We start from the raw sequence: 15,273 nt of genomic DNA, 5'->3' as shown, positions 1-15,273 counted from the left end.
GAATGGCAGATCCAGTGGCAAATCGAGTGGCGAAGTGACTTTAACTTTGTTTAATGTCGTTTAATGCAATCAGACTTTTCTGTGTTACAGTATGTATGGGCTGAAAGTAGGCCAGAAAGTAGTTTTATGACACTCAGTAGGCGTTCCTGCATAACTTCCGGGTGTAATATCATGAGTTGCCCATGTACATCTTAGTCTGTGTACTTGAACTTGAGATACAGTGTACTTGATATGTATTGTGTACTGCCTGTACTGTAGCATACTTCATGGATAGGCTATACGAGAGACATCTCAGCGCCAGCAAGGTCAGCCTTGCTGCATTAGTCATTATCATGTCACGTTTCTATGTCTCATATCTTGTTGTCACGTCATTATGATCCAGCACTATATATGTTCCTGTTTGTGTAATAAACTTTGTGAACCTTTAGCGTGATACTGTCTCGTGTCGCGTTATTTGTTCTTCCGGGCCCGCCTCCGCAGTCGCCGTACCAAAGGAATACTTCACCCACTCACACCACCCAGCCTGCACACACTACCTGTCTGTCAGAACCAGACACCACCCAGCCTGCACACACTACCTGTCTGTCAGAACCAGACACCACCCAGCCTGCACACACTACCTGTCTGTCAGAACCAGACACCACCCAGCCTGCACACACTACCTGTCTGTCAGAACCAGACACCACCCAGCCTGCACACACTACCTGTCTGTCAGAACCAGACACCACCCAGCCTGCACACACTACCTGTCTGTCAGAACCACACACCACCCAGCCTGCACACACTACCTGTCTGTCAGAACCAGACACCACCCAGCCTGCACACACTACCTGTCTGTCAGAACCAGACGAGGGTCCAGTTTAGAGGTTACAACACCGGGTATGATGATGATGTCACGTGCATACCCTCTATAGAATATTTATTTCTATTATAGGCTACTATATATATTTAAAGTTTTCAAATAGTTTTGATAAATGAATGGGTTTTCTGCCAATGTTCTTGATGATGCTCTACTCTCCTCCATAACAGGCATCTTAGATTTTATACTTTACAATCAATGTGGGAACCCATTTGGTTATTTCATTTTTTATAAATCATCTTTTTCTTTCTTTCTTTCTTTGTGGGCAAGCTAATTCCAAAGCCTGAACGAAAGGAAATCAGGCTTGGCAGTGCCCCTTTATGCAAAAATATGCTTGTGTCCCCCTAGGAGAGCTCCTATTCAACTAAACAGCCATTCTGGTGAGAGATTTTGAGACTATGTGGGTGTTAAATCACATCCTCTTCCAGAAGCCCTCATAAGTGTGGAGTAAGACTCCCTTCTTCAACCTGGAGAAGCCCAGGGACACAAACATTGTGTCCTGTACTTCTTTTATTATCTTAAGTTAACACTGTTAAGAGTGTTTTGGCACTATTAGACAGGAGTCGAAGAAGACTTCTATGAGAGAACAGGAGAAAGCGAGTGTATATAGACAGATAGAAACAATAGCCAGGCAGGTAGGCAGACAGACAGACAGACAGGTAGGCAGACAGGCAGGTAGGCAGACAGACAGACAGACTATACTCTCTTACCTTTATATTACATTGTACATTACACCAGGTAGGCAGACAGACAGACTATACTCTCTTACCTTTATATTACATTGTACATTACACCAGGTAGGCAGACAGACAGACTATACTCTCTTACCTTTATATTACATTGTACATTACACCAGGTAGGCAGACAGACAGACTATACTCTCTTACCTTTATATTACATTGTACATTACACCAGGTAGGCAGACAGACAGACTATACACTCTTACCTTTATATTACATTGTACATTACACCAGGTAGGCAGACAGACAGACTATACTCTCTTACCTTTATATTACATTGTACATTACACCAGGTAGGCAGACAGACAGACTATACACTCTTACCTTTATATTACATTGTACATTACACCAGGTAGGCAGACAGACAGACTATACTCTCTTACCTTTATATTACATTGTACATTACACCAGGTAGGCAGACAGACAGACTATACACTCTTACCTTTATATTACATTGTACATTACACCAGGTAGGCAGACAGACAGACTATACTCTCTTACCTTTATATTACATTGTACATTACACCAGGTAGGCAGACAGACAGACTATACTCTCTTACCTTTATATTACATTGTACATTACACCAGGTAGGCAGACAGACAGACTATACACTCTTACCTTTATATTACATTGTACATTACACCAGGTAGGCAGACAGACAGACTATACACTCTTACCTTTATATTACATTGTACATTACACCAGGTAGGCAGACAGACAGACTATACACTCTTACCTTTATATTACATTGTACATTACACCAGGTAGGCAGACAGACAGACTATACTCTCTTACCTTTATATTACATTGTACATTACACCAGGTAGGCAGACAGACAGACTATACTCTCTTACCTTTATATTACATTGTACATTACACCAGTGGTTCCCAAACTTTTTCATGTCAAGGACCCCCAAATTGACACGAATTAACCTGCGGACCCCCATTTGAAAAGATATGCCAGGGACCCCCATGAGAGAAGATTGTTACGGCTCTAGCAGTGATTCTCAACCCGTTTAATTTCAAGGACCCCCAGTTTGACATGAATTAGGATACGGACCCCCATTTATGGCATTTCTATCGCTGGGACCCCAATTTATATTGTACAATCAATGTTAATTTAACTCTGAGAGTGTACACTCTCAGAGTTACAGACCCATAAGGGTCCATTTGGTTCCAAACGATCATTTAGCTGGGGACCCCCTGGAATTCCCTCAAGGATCCCTGGGCCGGGGTCCCGGGACCCCACTTGGGAACCAGTGCATTACACTACACTACATTACCTATCCTGCCTTTACAAATAGGAGACAGGTGTGTTGTTTAACTTGTTTTACTCTTTGTGGCAGACTGAGGAGGATGTTCTTTCTCCTAATAAAGACAAAATGACAAATGAATTATGAAAGACATTAATTGTTATCTATTATGATTTGTACTGTATTGTGTTACACTATGTGCAAAATGAAATGAAATAAGCGGGATTGTCTCTGTTCCTACTGCACACTTCTAGGAAGTAGGCCTACCTTTTATTTGTTTCACAATGGATCATTGACTCATTTCCCTGTATTGGATGATAGGTTGGTGTGCCAGCATTCCCTTTGCCATCCTCGTATTTAGCATTGTATTTTCCTGTATTTTATTTGACTATTAAATAATTTCACAATTGACCCATTTTCCTTATCGTTTCAGTTTTATTCAAATATGCTTAAATAGAGCTCAGCTCAAACAGATTACATTTAATCAAATTACTCTAGACCTGGGCTGGGGCCTTTGGGGCCATGGGGATGGGGCACTTACCCAATTTGTCAGCCTGGTAGTGGTACTGTAGTATGGCCCTATAGTCTTGCTTGAGTAACTCTGAAAATAACTTATATGATATGATATGATATGATATGAACTTTATTTGTATAGCGCTTTTCAAAACATAGTTCCAAAGTGCTGCACAGAGCAAGATTAAAACAGCAAGAAACACACAATAACAAAATGATAATGGCACACAAAACAAGGATGTATGTACAATTGGCTATTAAATAGTTAAAAAACACTCAGTATAGAGGTGGGTTTTCAGGCGTGACTTGAATAACGGGACGGATGGTGCTACCCTAATGTGCACTGGCAGTGCGTTCAACAGTCTGGGTGCCCGAGCGGCAAAAGCCCGGTCACCCCGGGTAACTAGGTTAGTGCGAGGGACAGCCAGAAGGGCCTTATCCGAGGATCTGAGGGTGCGCCCGATATATAGATATGGCATCATTGACACTTGATCTCAAGACAGCAAACATAAAACAAAGTCATCATAAACAACACGTTTCAATAAGCACCACAAAGATATAAGATATTATGCTCATTAGACACACAAATGGAAATCAGCGGAGTGTAATTTAAGTTATGTAACAAACACCTGCTCGGAATCTCGGATGCTCCACGTCTGCAGACATGCCCCCTACTCGTAGTCATATAAGCGACGTTGCAGAGAGGGCGGATACGGTTGCGAAATCATCAGGACACATAAACATAAAGTTGTTGGAGTGCAATGGAGTCTCCACGACCTCGCAAAAAGCTCTAGTGGGCTACTTTTACTGGACCATAGCAAACAACACTTTACGAGCTACACGTCGAACTTCACTTCACAGTGTACACTGTACAGGTGCATATCTCCTCCTAAAAACAGGTGCTATGGGTGCTATGCTCCTTCTGCTCTTCATGCGAAATCAGCAGGTGGTAGCCTATTCATCAGAAGCAGTTTAGATGCACCTATGGTGTCCTATAATGATTGATTGATTGATTGATTGATTAACAGTAGGCCTATGTAGAATAGGTACATTTCAAGCACAACCGATACAAATCTGTGTGGACGACACCATAAAGCATTACACTTGTTTACAAGAGGGTCCACCTTTTTCAATTCATCAGAACATTTAGAGTACAAATATACACTTCTATATAACAATGCACGTCGGACTTCGAGTACCCGCAGAAACTGAGTGAGAAATATAAATTGTGTGCACATTTGTCACTCAGACTCTGGTCCATAGCATTAGAAGGACTTCTCAGTCCTAAATTCTAACGCTATGGACCAACTATGGACAGGATCCGCCTACGAAATGGGCTACAATGGAAATGGCTCCAACATGGTTAAACTTAAACCTTTTTTCCGGGGCTAAAGATAATGTAGGCTAATTACATGAATTGCATTATTATGCTTTACGTGGCCATTCACTTCTAATGCTGCAGGTGTGTGTGTGGCCTGTACTTATTCAATATCTGGACTCTGGCTCCCTCTGCTGGTCACTTCACAGAACACTTTATAAACAGTTGAGCAAAGACTGCCATCACATTCTTGTTCGGAACAATTACATTTATTATGACTTATATTCATTCTATTATGATACTTTCTGACTTGGACTGAACTCGAGTGATGATCCATATTAAGTTCTGCCCCCTGAATCTTTCAATTTCCACAGGATTTGTGTAAATAATAGGCCTACACTACACTAGTGATAACAGTAGAAATTAGAATACAGTAAAATGTGAGAGTCAATATCATGTTACTACAGTGTTACACAAGAGCAACCCATAGGAGGCTACGTCTTCTGAGGAGGACGACGTAGAGAGGGGAAAAGCAATGAATCTATCATGCCTCACTTATTGCATGTTCCAGCTATCCCTAAGCTAGGGCTGACCCAAAAAAATCGATTAATCGACGATCGATCGATATGCACGGGAATCGATCTTGAAATAAAAAATCGAATAGTCATTAAAAAAAAAAAGCGGCCGCTTTTGGTCCGCGAGCCGGCCCCATTTGGTCCGCGAGCCATACTGCATGCTGGCGCCTCGCAGACCTCGCAACGCCTCCTCCCCTCTCCCCCCTCACTCAAGTACGCCCCGCACCAATCCGATACCACATTTTATTTAATCACGTGATGCGCGCAGCACGGTGAGACGGGGCCGCCGGTATTGAAAACGCGCATCCAGCCATAGGTGTGAACGGCTTTGCCGACGTGCGAATGGGGGACAATTTAAAACAAAGGCGGCTTGCTGTAGTTTGCGACTAACATAAATTTGCGCCGTGGGTGGAACGGGTGGAAAAGTTTGGTTACATTTTAAAATACAAGAGGGGAGCTAAATGCACTGCAGTGATCCAACTATTGCAACTTCAACGGGAGAGAGAGAGAGAGAGAGAGAGAGAGAGAGAGAGAGAGAGAGAGAGAGAGAGAGAGAGAGAGAGAGAGAGAGAGAGAGAGAGAGAGAGAGAGAGAGAGAGAGAGAGAGAGAGAGAGAGAGAGGCAGAGAGAGGCAGAGAGAGGCAGAGAGAGAGAGTCGCGTTGCGTTAGAGAGAGAGAGGCAGAGAGAGAGAGAGGAGGGGGGTCACGTTAGCAACAGGCTAAACTCACAGCATATCGGTACGTTCGTTCTATAAACGGTAGATCCGCTCCCGTTTGGGGGCTGCTCCCAGCCCCTAAACGGTAGCGATCTACCCTTTAATAGAACGAACGTACGGTGCATTTGTTGCATGAAGCGTAGATCTGCGAGCTCGCAGCACGTCATGTCACAAACCGAAACAGCTCTCATTTGGTTTTGTCATTTTCCTCCCTCCGCAGTTAGACTGCTGATCTGTGCTGAGTGCTCTCGTTAGTTTTATTGTCCGTGGCCATGAAAAGTGCGTTCTCTCCCGAAGTTTGTTTGTTAGTTGCGGCCGCACAGGGCCTCACGGAGTCGCAGACGGCATTTTTGTATTAGTTGAAATGGAACGGCTCCTCTCTCTCTCTCTCTCTACCAATATTATACTGCCATGTCTTAATACAGTGTTGCTTTTTACAAATACAATAAGCAAATGAAGAAGGTTGATCACAAAGTTAGTGTGCTACTTTGATGGGAATGCGACGCGATTAAGAATACCTGCCTGGGTGCTGTGCGAACAGTGAATCATTATATAGTTTCTTACCTTGTTGTGGCTCGTGCTGGTTTGAAAAAAGAAGAATTATAGGCATAATCCAATTATAATCCAAGGTTTGTTTGTCTGGAGGATGGAGATCCAACACTATGTCATATTATTAAAGTAGGCTAAGTAAACTTTAAGAAGGGCTGGTCAGTGAGAAGCTGCTCCGCTCGGCTAATTGATCTGACCTATATATTTGCGCAACTGACTGGCATTTGGCAGCACCTCGCTGCTGTCATAAAGCCTCGATTAAATGACGTTTTATTTCACTTAATTTTACGGCAAGATCAGGAAAATGCCTTTCCTTTACACTTGCGTGTGCTGTTTCCACGAAGCCTCTGAGTTTATTTCAATTATAAATGCAAAATGCTGTTCGTCCTGTGCTGCTTTGGATTATATATTTTTTATTTGAGAGGTAATGCCTGTGTCAGGCAGTTTTATTTAATGTTGACTTGTTACGGTCGGATGTTTATTGGGTCAAAGCAACAATTGTTGCTTATTGTTAAATAAAATAATTGAGACCAATCCAAGCATGCGTTTCTCTCTGCTATATCGTTGTTTTATTTATTTTACACCGGGGCTCCACCGGGCGCGTCAGCGTCGCGTCTCCGTCACAGTCAGGGAATGTTCCCTTTTTAATCAATGAAGGGTGGCTCCACTGCCCGCGTTGCGTGACATTAACGCGTGCATTAAAATTGAACCGGTGCGTTTTTTGACCTACGCGACGGAGACGCACCGCGTCCGGTGGAGCCCTGGCGTTAATTCATTGTGCGTCACTGCTCGCCGCGCAACCCCCCCCCCCCCGTCGGATGACGAAGCGTCGACGATCGATCGCTATTCGTTTCGAAGCGTCGATCATCAAAAGCGTGATCGAAGGTCAGCCCTACCCTAAGCTATCACTTATTGCATGTTCCAGCTATCCCTAAGCTATCACTTATTGCATGTTCCAGCTATCCCTAAGCTATCACTTATTGCATGTTCCAGCTATCCCTAAGCTATCACTTATTGCATGTTCCAGCTATCCCAACATTCCAGGCCTTTGCAGTTTGTACAAACTTATCAATACCTAAGACAAAACTTTGTCAATGTAATCAACACATATTTGTCATCATGACTATGATATTGTGATAACGATAATGATAACCATTAACCACATAGACTACATATGTTTACTGTATGTGATTTATCATTTGGACTTTAGAACTGGACAGAAGATTTGCAGAAATAGAATCATTTTCCAAAATGGAATCATCAAAATGGGAATGGGAATAAAAGGATGGGAATGCTGAGACAGAGAGATACTGTATGCAAACTGAGTTAGAGACAGTGTAGGAGAGACAGGTGGAAAGCTGAGAGGGAGACTGTAGGAGAGAGACATTACAATTATGAACTTTGAACCCAAATATGACGATATCAAAGACATGCTTGTTTACGCTGGCGAGAGGCTCCATTGAATTGGATTCACTCTGTGAATCTGATTCATAATATACAGTTGATTATTATTATTATTACTACTATTGCTATAGCCTAATTATTTTATCTTTGTTAAAGGTGAAGTTCCTTGGGGATTAACAAAAAGCAGAAATGTTCGACCGTAACTTAAAGAACGTGGTCGTGGTCTCCGTTGGATTTCTGTCACTGTTTACAGCTTATGCTGGCCTGCAAAGTTTACAGGTAAGTTCACAAGTTGACTCAAACAGATGGGAGGTTCATTCACACACAGCAGAGTGTTCGTCAGGTATACTGAGTATGAGTAGACCTGACGAAGGACCCTGAGGCCGAAACGTTGCATTGTTTTCCGCTCTGTTGCTTTTAAAACGTGTGTGCGGATCTCCTCTCTCCTTTCTTAGTTACTTCTTTTGGATCCTGCACCCTTTGAAATGTGTGGATGTGCGTGCACCTCTTGACCATTACTGTTTCATCCATTACCTTGCATTTCTCCTGTGCAGAGCAGTCTGAATGCGGAGGAGGGGATGGGGGTGGCATCTCTGAGTGTCATCTATGCCTCCATGATCGTGGCCTCCATGTTCCTGCCCCCCATAATGATCAAGAACCTGGGCTGTAAGTGGACCATCGTGGTCAGCATGGCCTGCTATGTCTCCTACTCCTTTGGAAACCTCTATCCTGGATGGTGAGACACCAACCGGGAGGCATCCTTTGGTTAGACATGGCATTGGTTAGACATAAGGTTGGTGAGGGGTGTGTTAAGACGACCGGATTAAGGTTTGTGAGGGGTGCGTTAAGACGACCGGATTAAGGTTGGTGAGGGGTGCGTTAAGGGTTGGGAGAGGGTTAAGGTTAGGTTTTGGTGTGCTGCCCTGTGGGAGGTTAGGGTGAGGGTTTGAGACAGGTTGTAGGACTAATGACACAACCAACCTACGTCTGTCTGTCTGCCTGCCCGTCTGTCTGTCATCTATCCGCCGCGAGTAAATATCGCCTTTTTTGTTACCTACATTAGAAAAAAAATATTATTTCAAAAGATTTTAAAAAGTTTAAACAAAAAGCATATAGTTGACATAATTCAACATTTTCTGAGACAAAAATAAATGTAAAATGCAATAGTGTTTACATTTAATCTACAGTATGGTCCTTGAATCCTTAAATTACACTTAACTCAACCATTGACAATAATGTATTTTCATCAAGCCATACAACCATGTGACAATAAAGTAGCCATTAGCTTCAGAACATACGGTAGGAGCAAAGAGGGCTAAAGAAACAAATAAACAAATGACAAGAATGGATGCCTGTCCTCCCATATACAGGTACACGCTCATCCCTACCTCTGTGATCCTGGGTTTGGGTGGATCAACTCTATGGTCGGCTAAATGTGCCTACCTGACCACCACTGGTAATCTACAGGCTGCCAAGGACGGCAGGAAGGGTGCCGATGTCATCAACCAATACTTTGGCATGTTCTTCTTCAGCTTCCAGTCTTCTGGAGTCTGGGGAAACCTCATGTCCTCCCTCATATTCCAACAGGACTCCAAAATAGGTACATGTAAAATACGCTTCATTGCTATTAGTTGTAGGTTAAGATTTCAATTGCAGTTAAGTTTATTCAGAATCCCATTCAGAAACACTTGATTGACAATTGCACCATCGGTGGACGTTCCCATCATGGTGAAATATGTTGAAGTTCTTCATCATAATCACAAGTTACATCCACTAAAATGGTTATTGGTTAACTTGCTGGGTGAATCTGGCTGCTTAAGTACAGTAGCATCAACTGTCAAAATATCATGCTTGGTTTAAATTGTGAATTAATTAATTTACTTGCCAATTAATCACAGGCAAACTTGTTATAGTTTTATGCCTTTCCCGACGGTAGCCTAGACTGGAGGCATTATGTTTCCGGTTGTCTGTCTGTCCATCCATCCATCCATTTGTCCGTCCGAATGTAGGCCTACATATGTCTGTTGGAGATAGGATCCAAGAGGAAGCACGCACATCTCCAGAAGTTCTACAGGTGCTGAACAAAAATATCTGCTCCCAGGAAACTTTATTTAGGTAACAACGTTTCGACCCTTACGGGTCTTCATCAGTCGTTCTTTTTCATTCTACACATGTCTGTTCCAACATTGTGAAAGAAATATCTAAGGAACGCCTTGAAGGAATTTCATGACATTTGGCACAGCCTACCGTGACGTCAGCCTTGCATTCCCTATTGTCTACTACTTAGACTCAAGGATGAACCGTTTAGAAATAGGTGGTCAAAGTCTAGGGTGCCAATAGCCGAGTGATTGAGGCATGTATACCATCCCCACCATAGGCTCTGATGCCTAGTTGGAGCGGGAGGCACACAACCACAATGTGGTATTCCTAGTTTTATTATTCTATTTATTAGACATTTATTTACAGGTAAGTACAATATTGACAAATAAGTACAATATTGACTAATTAAATGTATGTGGTCTTCCAGCCAACATCACAGACGAACAGTTGGAGCTCTGTGGAGCGGCTGTATGTGACATCCAGCCAAACGTCACCACCATCAAACCAGCACAAGAACTGGTCAGGACGCTGGTTGGAGCCTACATCGGTAACATCATGATCATTTTATGCCTTTTATTTTGTCTTTATTTCGTATTCATTATTATTATTGTATTTATTTCATAATGCCTGGATGTCATTCTATCTCTGAATAATCTTCTTTCCAATGATCCATCTTAAAAGAAAAGAAAATATCTCTCCCTGGGGTTGAAACTGTTCTAGGCGTCGGGGTGCTGGCCATGATCATCGTGGCGGTGTTCCTGGACAACATTGACCAGAGCCAGGCCAGGGAGTTCCGTGGGAACCGGGAGCCCTTCTGCAGCACCTTCTTGGCCACATTCCGCCTGCTCAGAGAGCGCAGGCTCCTCGTCCTCATCCCTCTCACCATGTACGGTGGCTTTGAAATGAGCTTCTTCTCCAGCGAGTACACCAAGGTGAGGGGGCTTTGTTTCCGTGTGAAGAGGAAAAACAGCTTGTTTTAAAACCAAGAACTTATATTATAGTCGTCATGTATTTTAATATTTTTTGTTTCCATTATAGAGCTATGCCACTTGTGCACTGGGCATCCATTATGTTGGCTTTGTGATGATCTGCTATGGGGCTTGCAATTCACTGTCTTCCATTGTCTTTGGGAAGTTGGTTATGTACACTGGCAGAGCTCCTCTCTTCTTCCTAGGTAAAATCCAAGTCCATGACCCCCTGGTCATTACAATATACTTTGTATACAGTGTAAAGAAGGCAATTGTTGAGTTTAAGCCCAAGTTTGTTTGCCAATGTGTCCACCAGAGGTTGCTAAAATGCTCAGACAGTGTGACAGATACTGTAAATATAATTAAGGGAATGTCTGAATGTATGAATGAATGTCTGTCTGTAGGAAGCAATGTCGCTGCTCCTCGCTGGCTGCACCAATGGCTCTGAATTTCCACACAGGCAAGGCCATTATATTATGGAGGTCACTTTATGTTCAATTTGTCTGGCATCCAGTGCTCAGCGCCTACAGGCCGGCAGTCTCCAAGGAGTTTTAACGAGGCCCTTTTTTCAATTTAACAAATTTAACGCTGTTTATTACATTTATTAGTGAATACATTTTCTACGTTGACTTCTAATGCGAAGACTCCCAGTCTCCTAGTAAAGTATTTTTTACTAGGAGACCGTAAGCACTATATTCGCAAAACCTGGTAGAGGAGATTCATAATACAATTAATTGAAAAAGAATTGTCGGCCTCACAGTGGCGCTATAACAGCCCACTTTACGTTTTGCCCTATAACTCTTGAACCGTAAAACTTTTTCATGTCAAGGACCCCCAAATTGACACTAATTAGAAAAGGTATGCCCGGGACCCACATAAGAGGTTTTTACAGTTCTAGCAGTGATTCTCAACCCGTTTAATTGCAAGGACCCCCCCAGTTTGACATGCCGGTTGGCCGACGTGCTAATGGAGGGACCATTGAAAACAAAGGCGGCTTGCATGCTGTGGTTTGCTACTAACAGAAATTTGCATGCACAAGGGTAGGCTATCTTTTGTTGTTTTTCTTGTTTTTTCGCCCCTCTCTTCGAAGTTAGACTGCGCAAGCTCTAAACTGACTGCGGTTAGTCCAGGCAATGGACCCTACGCCGGTGACACGCACGCACACATAATGCTTTCTCTCTCCTCTCTCGTCTCATGTCGATTCAATGCTGTGCAGCGCACATGCCGTGAGGCAACTCAGGCAAGGCGCAAGACAAATGGAGCGTCTCTTTTACAATAAGTCTACACTAGCGGTGCTTTGCGTGGCTCAACTAATCAAGGATACTGAAATGATTTAATCTTCCTTGTAAGAGTAAAACCCCAGACAGAGACAGGAAGAAAGATATTGATGAGTAAGGAACCCAATAAAAGTTGTTTCTCACGAAGCCACAAAATATAATCACAAAAGATAAGACTTAAGGCAATAAGGTTTCTCAATGTCACGTCTCTCCATCTGCAGCGGCGGTGATCAACTTCTCCTGCATCATAGCCTTGCTGTACTGGAGGCCTCATCCCGACCAGCTGCCCGTCTTCTTCGTGTTCCCTGGGCTGTGGGGCATGGCAGACGCTGTGTGGAATACACAGACCAACTGTGAGAATAGACTAGTTTTAATTAGATCCTGTATGTTTTTTTTAGTTGAATTTGAGATATACTTTGGAAATATTGAATTATGAACCCTGAGGGTATTATGTTCTTTCTTTCCTTCTCGCTCCAGCCATCTATGGAGTCCTCTTCCCCCGAGACAAAGAGGCAGCATTTGCCAACTTACGCATGTGGCAATCCCTGGGCGCCGTCATCGCTTTCGCCTACAGCACCTCCATTTGCCTGGAGACCAAGCTGTACATCCTTCTGGCTGTCCTGCTGCTCACCGTGGTCACGTACCCCATCGTGGAATACGGGGAATACAAGAACCCTGTGATGTCCGTCGAAGTGTCTACCTGCGAGAACTCCGACCATGAGAATAGAAGGCCTAGCTACCATGATAGGTCTGACCAGTCTGAAGAGTCAGGCAAGAACATCATAGATCAGAGCCATCTGTAGATTCTGCCTCGTGTTGGAATTGTTTGTCTCTTTATTGTGTCTTTCCTCTCTTCAATGTGTTTAAGAGTTTTTGTTTTTTTATTATTTATTTTACAAATTCAGAAATAAATTGACAGCGACGATAGGAACACCAGAAGTCTTGTGTGTTTTCAAAATCAAGCACACGCACATAAACACACAGTGACACACCCACATGCATGTAATGTATGACAGACATAGCCTGGTTAATAAACCAGACCGAATCAGCCGTTGGCAAAAAAATTTTGCCTACCAGCGGAGTGTTGTGTGATATTAGTCTGGCTTATTAAGTGGTTTGTACACTAAAGCTTTTGTCCTTGACTGGCTTGAATTACAAACTTTTGTCACCAGCAGGTGCAATGTTTCCAATCCTTACTCCACACATGCAAAAAAATCTCTTTAAAGGAGCATTCAGTGATTTGGGTTACTTACTTAGGCCTTTAAATTCCCTGAGGAACATAGGCCATTGATGAGCCTCCATCCCCTTCGGTCGTGTGCCCTCCGCTCCAGTTGTTGCCATGACAGCCCTAGTTGCGCCTTCATCTCCTGCTCTGTGGTTCTTCTCCAGGTGGCTCTAGGCCTTCCTCTCTTCCTCTTGCCCTGCGGGTTCCATGTTAATGCATGTTTTGTGATTGATCTGTTGTGTCTACGCAGTGTGTGTCCTATCCATGTCCATTTCCTCCTCCTGATTTGTGTTTCAATTGTGTCTTGTGAAGTGAGGTCCCACAGGTTGGCATTGGATATGGTGTTGGGCCAGTAGACTCCTAGGAGGCGTCGGAGGCAGCGGTTGAAGAATGTCTGTATTTTGTTGAGTATGTTGGTAGTTATCTTCCAGGTTTCAGAACTGTATAGTAGGGTGGATTTGACGTTTGAGTTGAAGATTTGCAGAGTGATTTGGGTGATTTGGAAAAAAAACCGGTCCACCCCGGTAACAAGATGTGCACATGCACACACACTTTACAGTGGGGGAAGTACAACAGACCAACAGCACGTGCACCAAGGCCCGCCCCCACTCGATCAGGATTGGAGGAAGGCCACTCTCATCCTGATTGGATGAAGGCTTTGCCACCCGAAGCCCAAACCGAAACTAGGGTTTCTTTGACCCCAGGGGCTCACTGGGGACAGGGAGGAACTCCTTATATGGTCAGCACACTCTATAGTAGGGAGGATTATCCAAAAAATAAGACAAAATAAGTGATATTTGAATTAAGTGAAATCACTGAATATACCTTTAAGTGTTGTCTATTCAGTTGAGTTTATGCTGTATCAACCGTCTCATATGGGAGTTCTCTAGCCCATTCTGGGTGGGAACCCCTTTTGGTGTTTTAACTAAGCATTATGTAATACTTTAGCTATTGAAAAATAGCAGATCTACAAGCTTGTGGCGCGCTACGAGCTTGTAGGTCTGCTATTTTTGAGAAATCGTGAAAATGCGGCACAAATCTTTGAATATATATTCTTTCAGAAGACTTTTATTTATTTCGACGTCAGGCCTAAATGGGCTAGTAAAGCAATAGAGCTCCCATTGGAGGACCAATGGGATGGACCAATGGGATGGTGAGCAGGGCTGGACTGGGACAAAAATTCGGCCCGGTCATTTTCGTGTGAATTTGGCCCAGACCAGCCCACCACAACCAGCTCGCAGATAGCAGAAACTCTACCGCCCACTCCGTCGAGGCACACACAAACAAACAAGCCCTAATACCACCACTTTTACAGAACAACATAAATGATACAAACCAACAGACAACTACACAAGGGTTTATTTGTCACTCACTGATACAGTTACAGTGAAATTATCATGATGGCACTGGCAGAATGGCAGCACGCCCAGACCTTTCCTGGTGGCCTGCCGCCTATTGGCCGGCCTGCCTGCCTGCCTGCCTGCCTTTGTATCATGGCGGCCCCCTACGGTCGCGGCCCACCGGGAATATGCCCGGTACGTCCTGTGGCCAGTCCAGCCCTGATGGTGAGGCAGTGTTGAGGGGTGACTGAGGACTGGGCTGCTGAACAGGACTCACGCTAGAACAGGTGAGTTGGAGGAAAGAGGTAGAAAACAGTAGCATCTATATCTTGCGTCACCCCTTATCCCTAAACTTATTTGCCATTTTTTACTATTTTAAAATAGTTCAAATAGCTGATCTACAAGCTCACAACGTGTCGATGTAGATTGGCTAGT

The 15,273-nt window shown here is 43.6% G+C and overlaps 1 protein-coding gene across 7 annotated transcripts; it reads left to right on the top strand.

The window, feature by feature from the left end:
* Positions 1 to 4,077: 4,077 nt before the first annotated feature.
* Positions 4,078 to 13,204, top strand: LOC306940810 (protein unc-93 homolog A-like). 7 transcript variants are annotated; one of them, XM_079526021.1, is made up of 9 exons: positions 4,078 to 4,241; positions 8,085 to 8,207; positions 8,488 to 8,594; positions 9,299 to 9,528; positions 10,456 to 10,575; positions 10,749 to 10,960; positions 11,067 to 11,202; positions 12,495 to 12,626; positions 12,751 to 13,204. In XM_079526021.1, the coding sequence occupies exons 2-9, from the start codon at positions 8,118 to 8,120 to the stop codon at positions 13,074 to 13,076; spliced, it is 1,353 nt and encodes a 450-aa protein (XP_079382147.1). In that variant the 5' UTR covers positions 4,078 to 4,241; positions 8,085 to 8,117; the 3' UTR covers positions 13,077 to 13,204. The 7 variants fall into 7 exon arrangements, with proteins under 7 accessions (XP_079382147.1, XP_079382144.1, XP_079382141.1 ...); XM_079526018.1 differs by having other exon boundaries at positions 8,488 to 8,664; XM_079526015.1 differs by having other exon boundaries at positions 8,483 to 8,664.
* The last annotated feature ends 2,069 nt before the right edge of the window (positions 13,205 to 15,273 follow it).

Source organism: Electrona antarctica, assembly GCF_951216825.1.
Source record: "Electrona antarctica genome assembly, chromosome: 17".
Classification (NCBI taxonomy): Eukaryota; Metazoa; Chordata; class Actinopteri; order Myctophiformes; family Myctophidae; genus Electrona; species Electrona antarctica.
The sequence above is the reverse complement of the archived record's forward strand: the minus strand, read 5'-3'. Positions and strand labels throughout refer to the sequence as shown.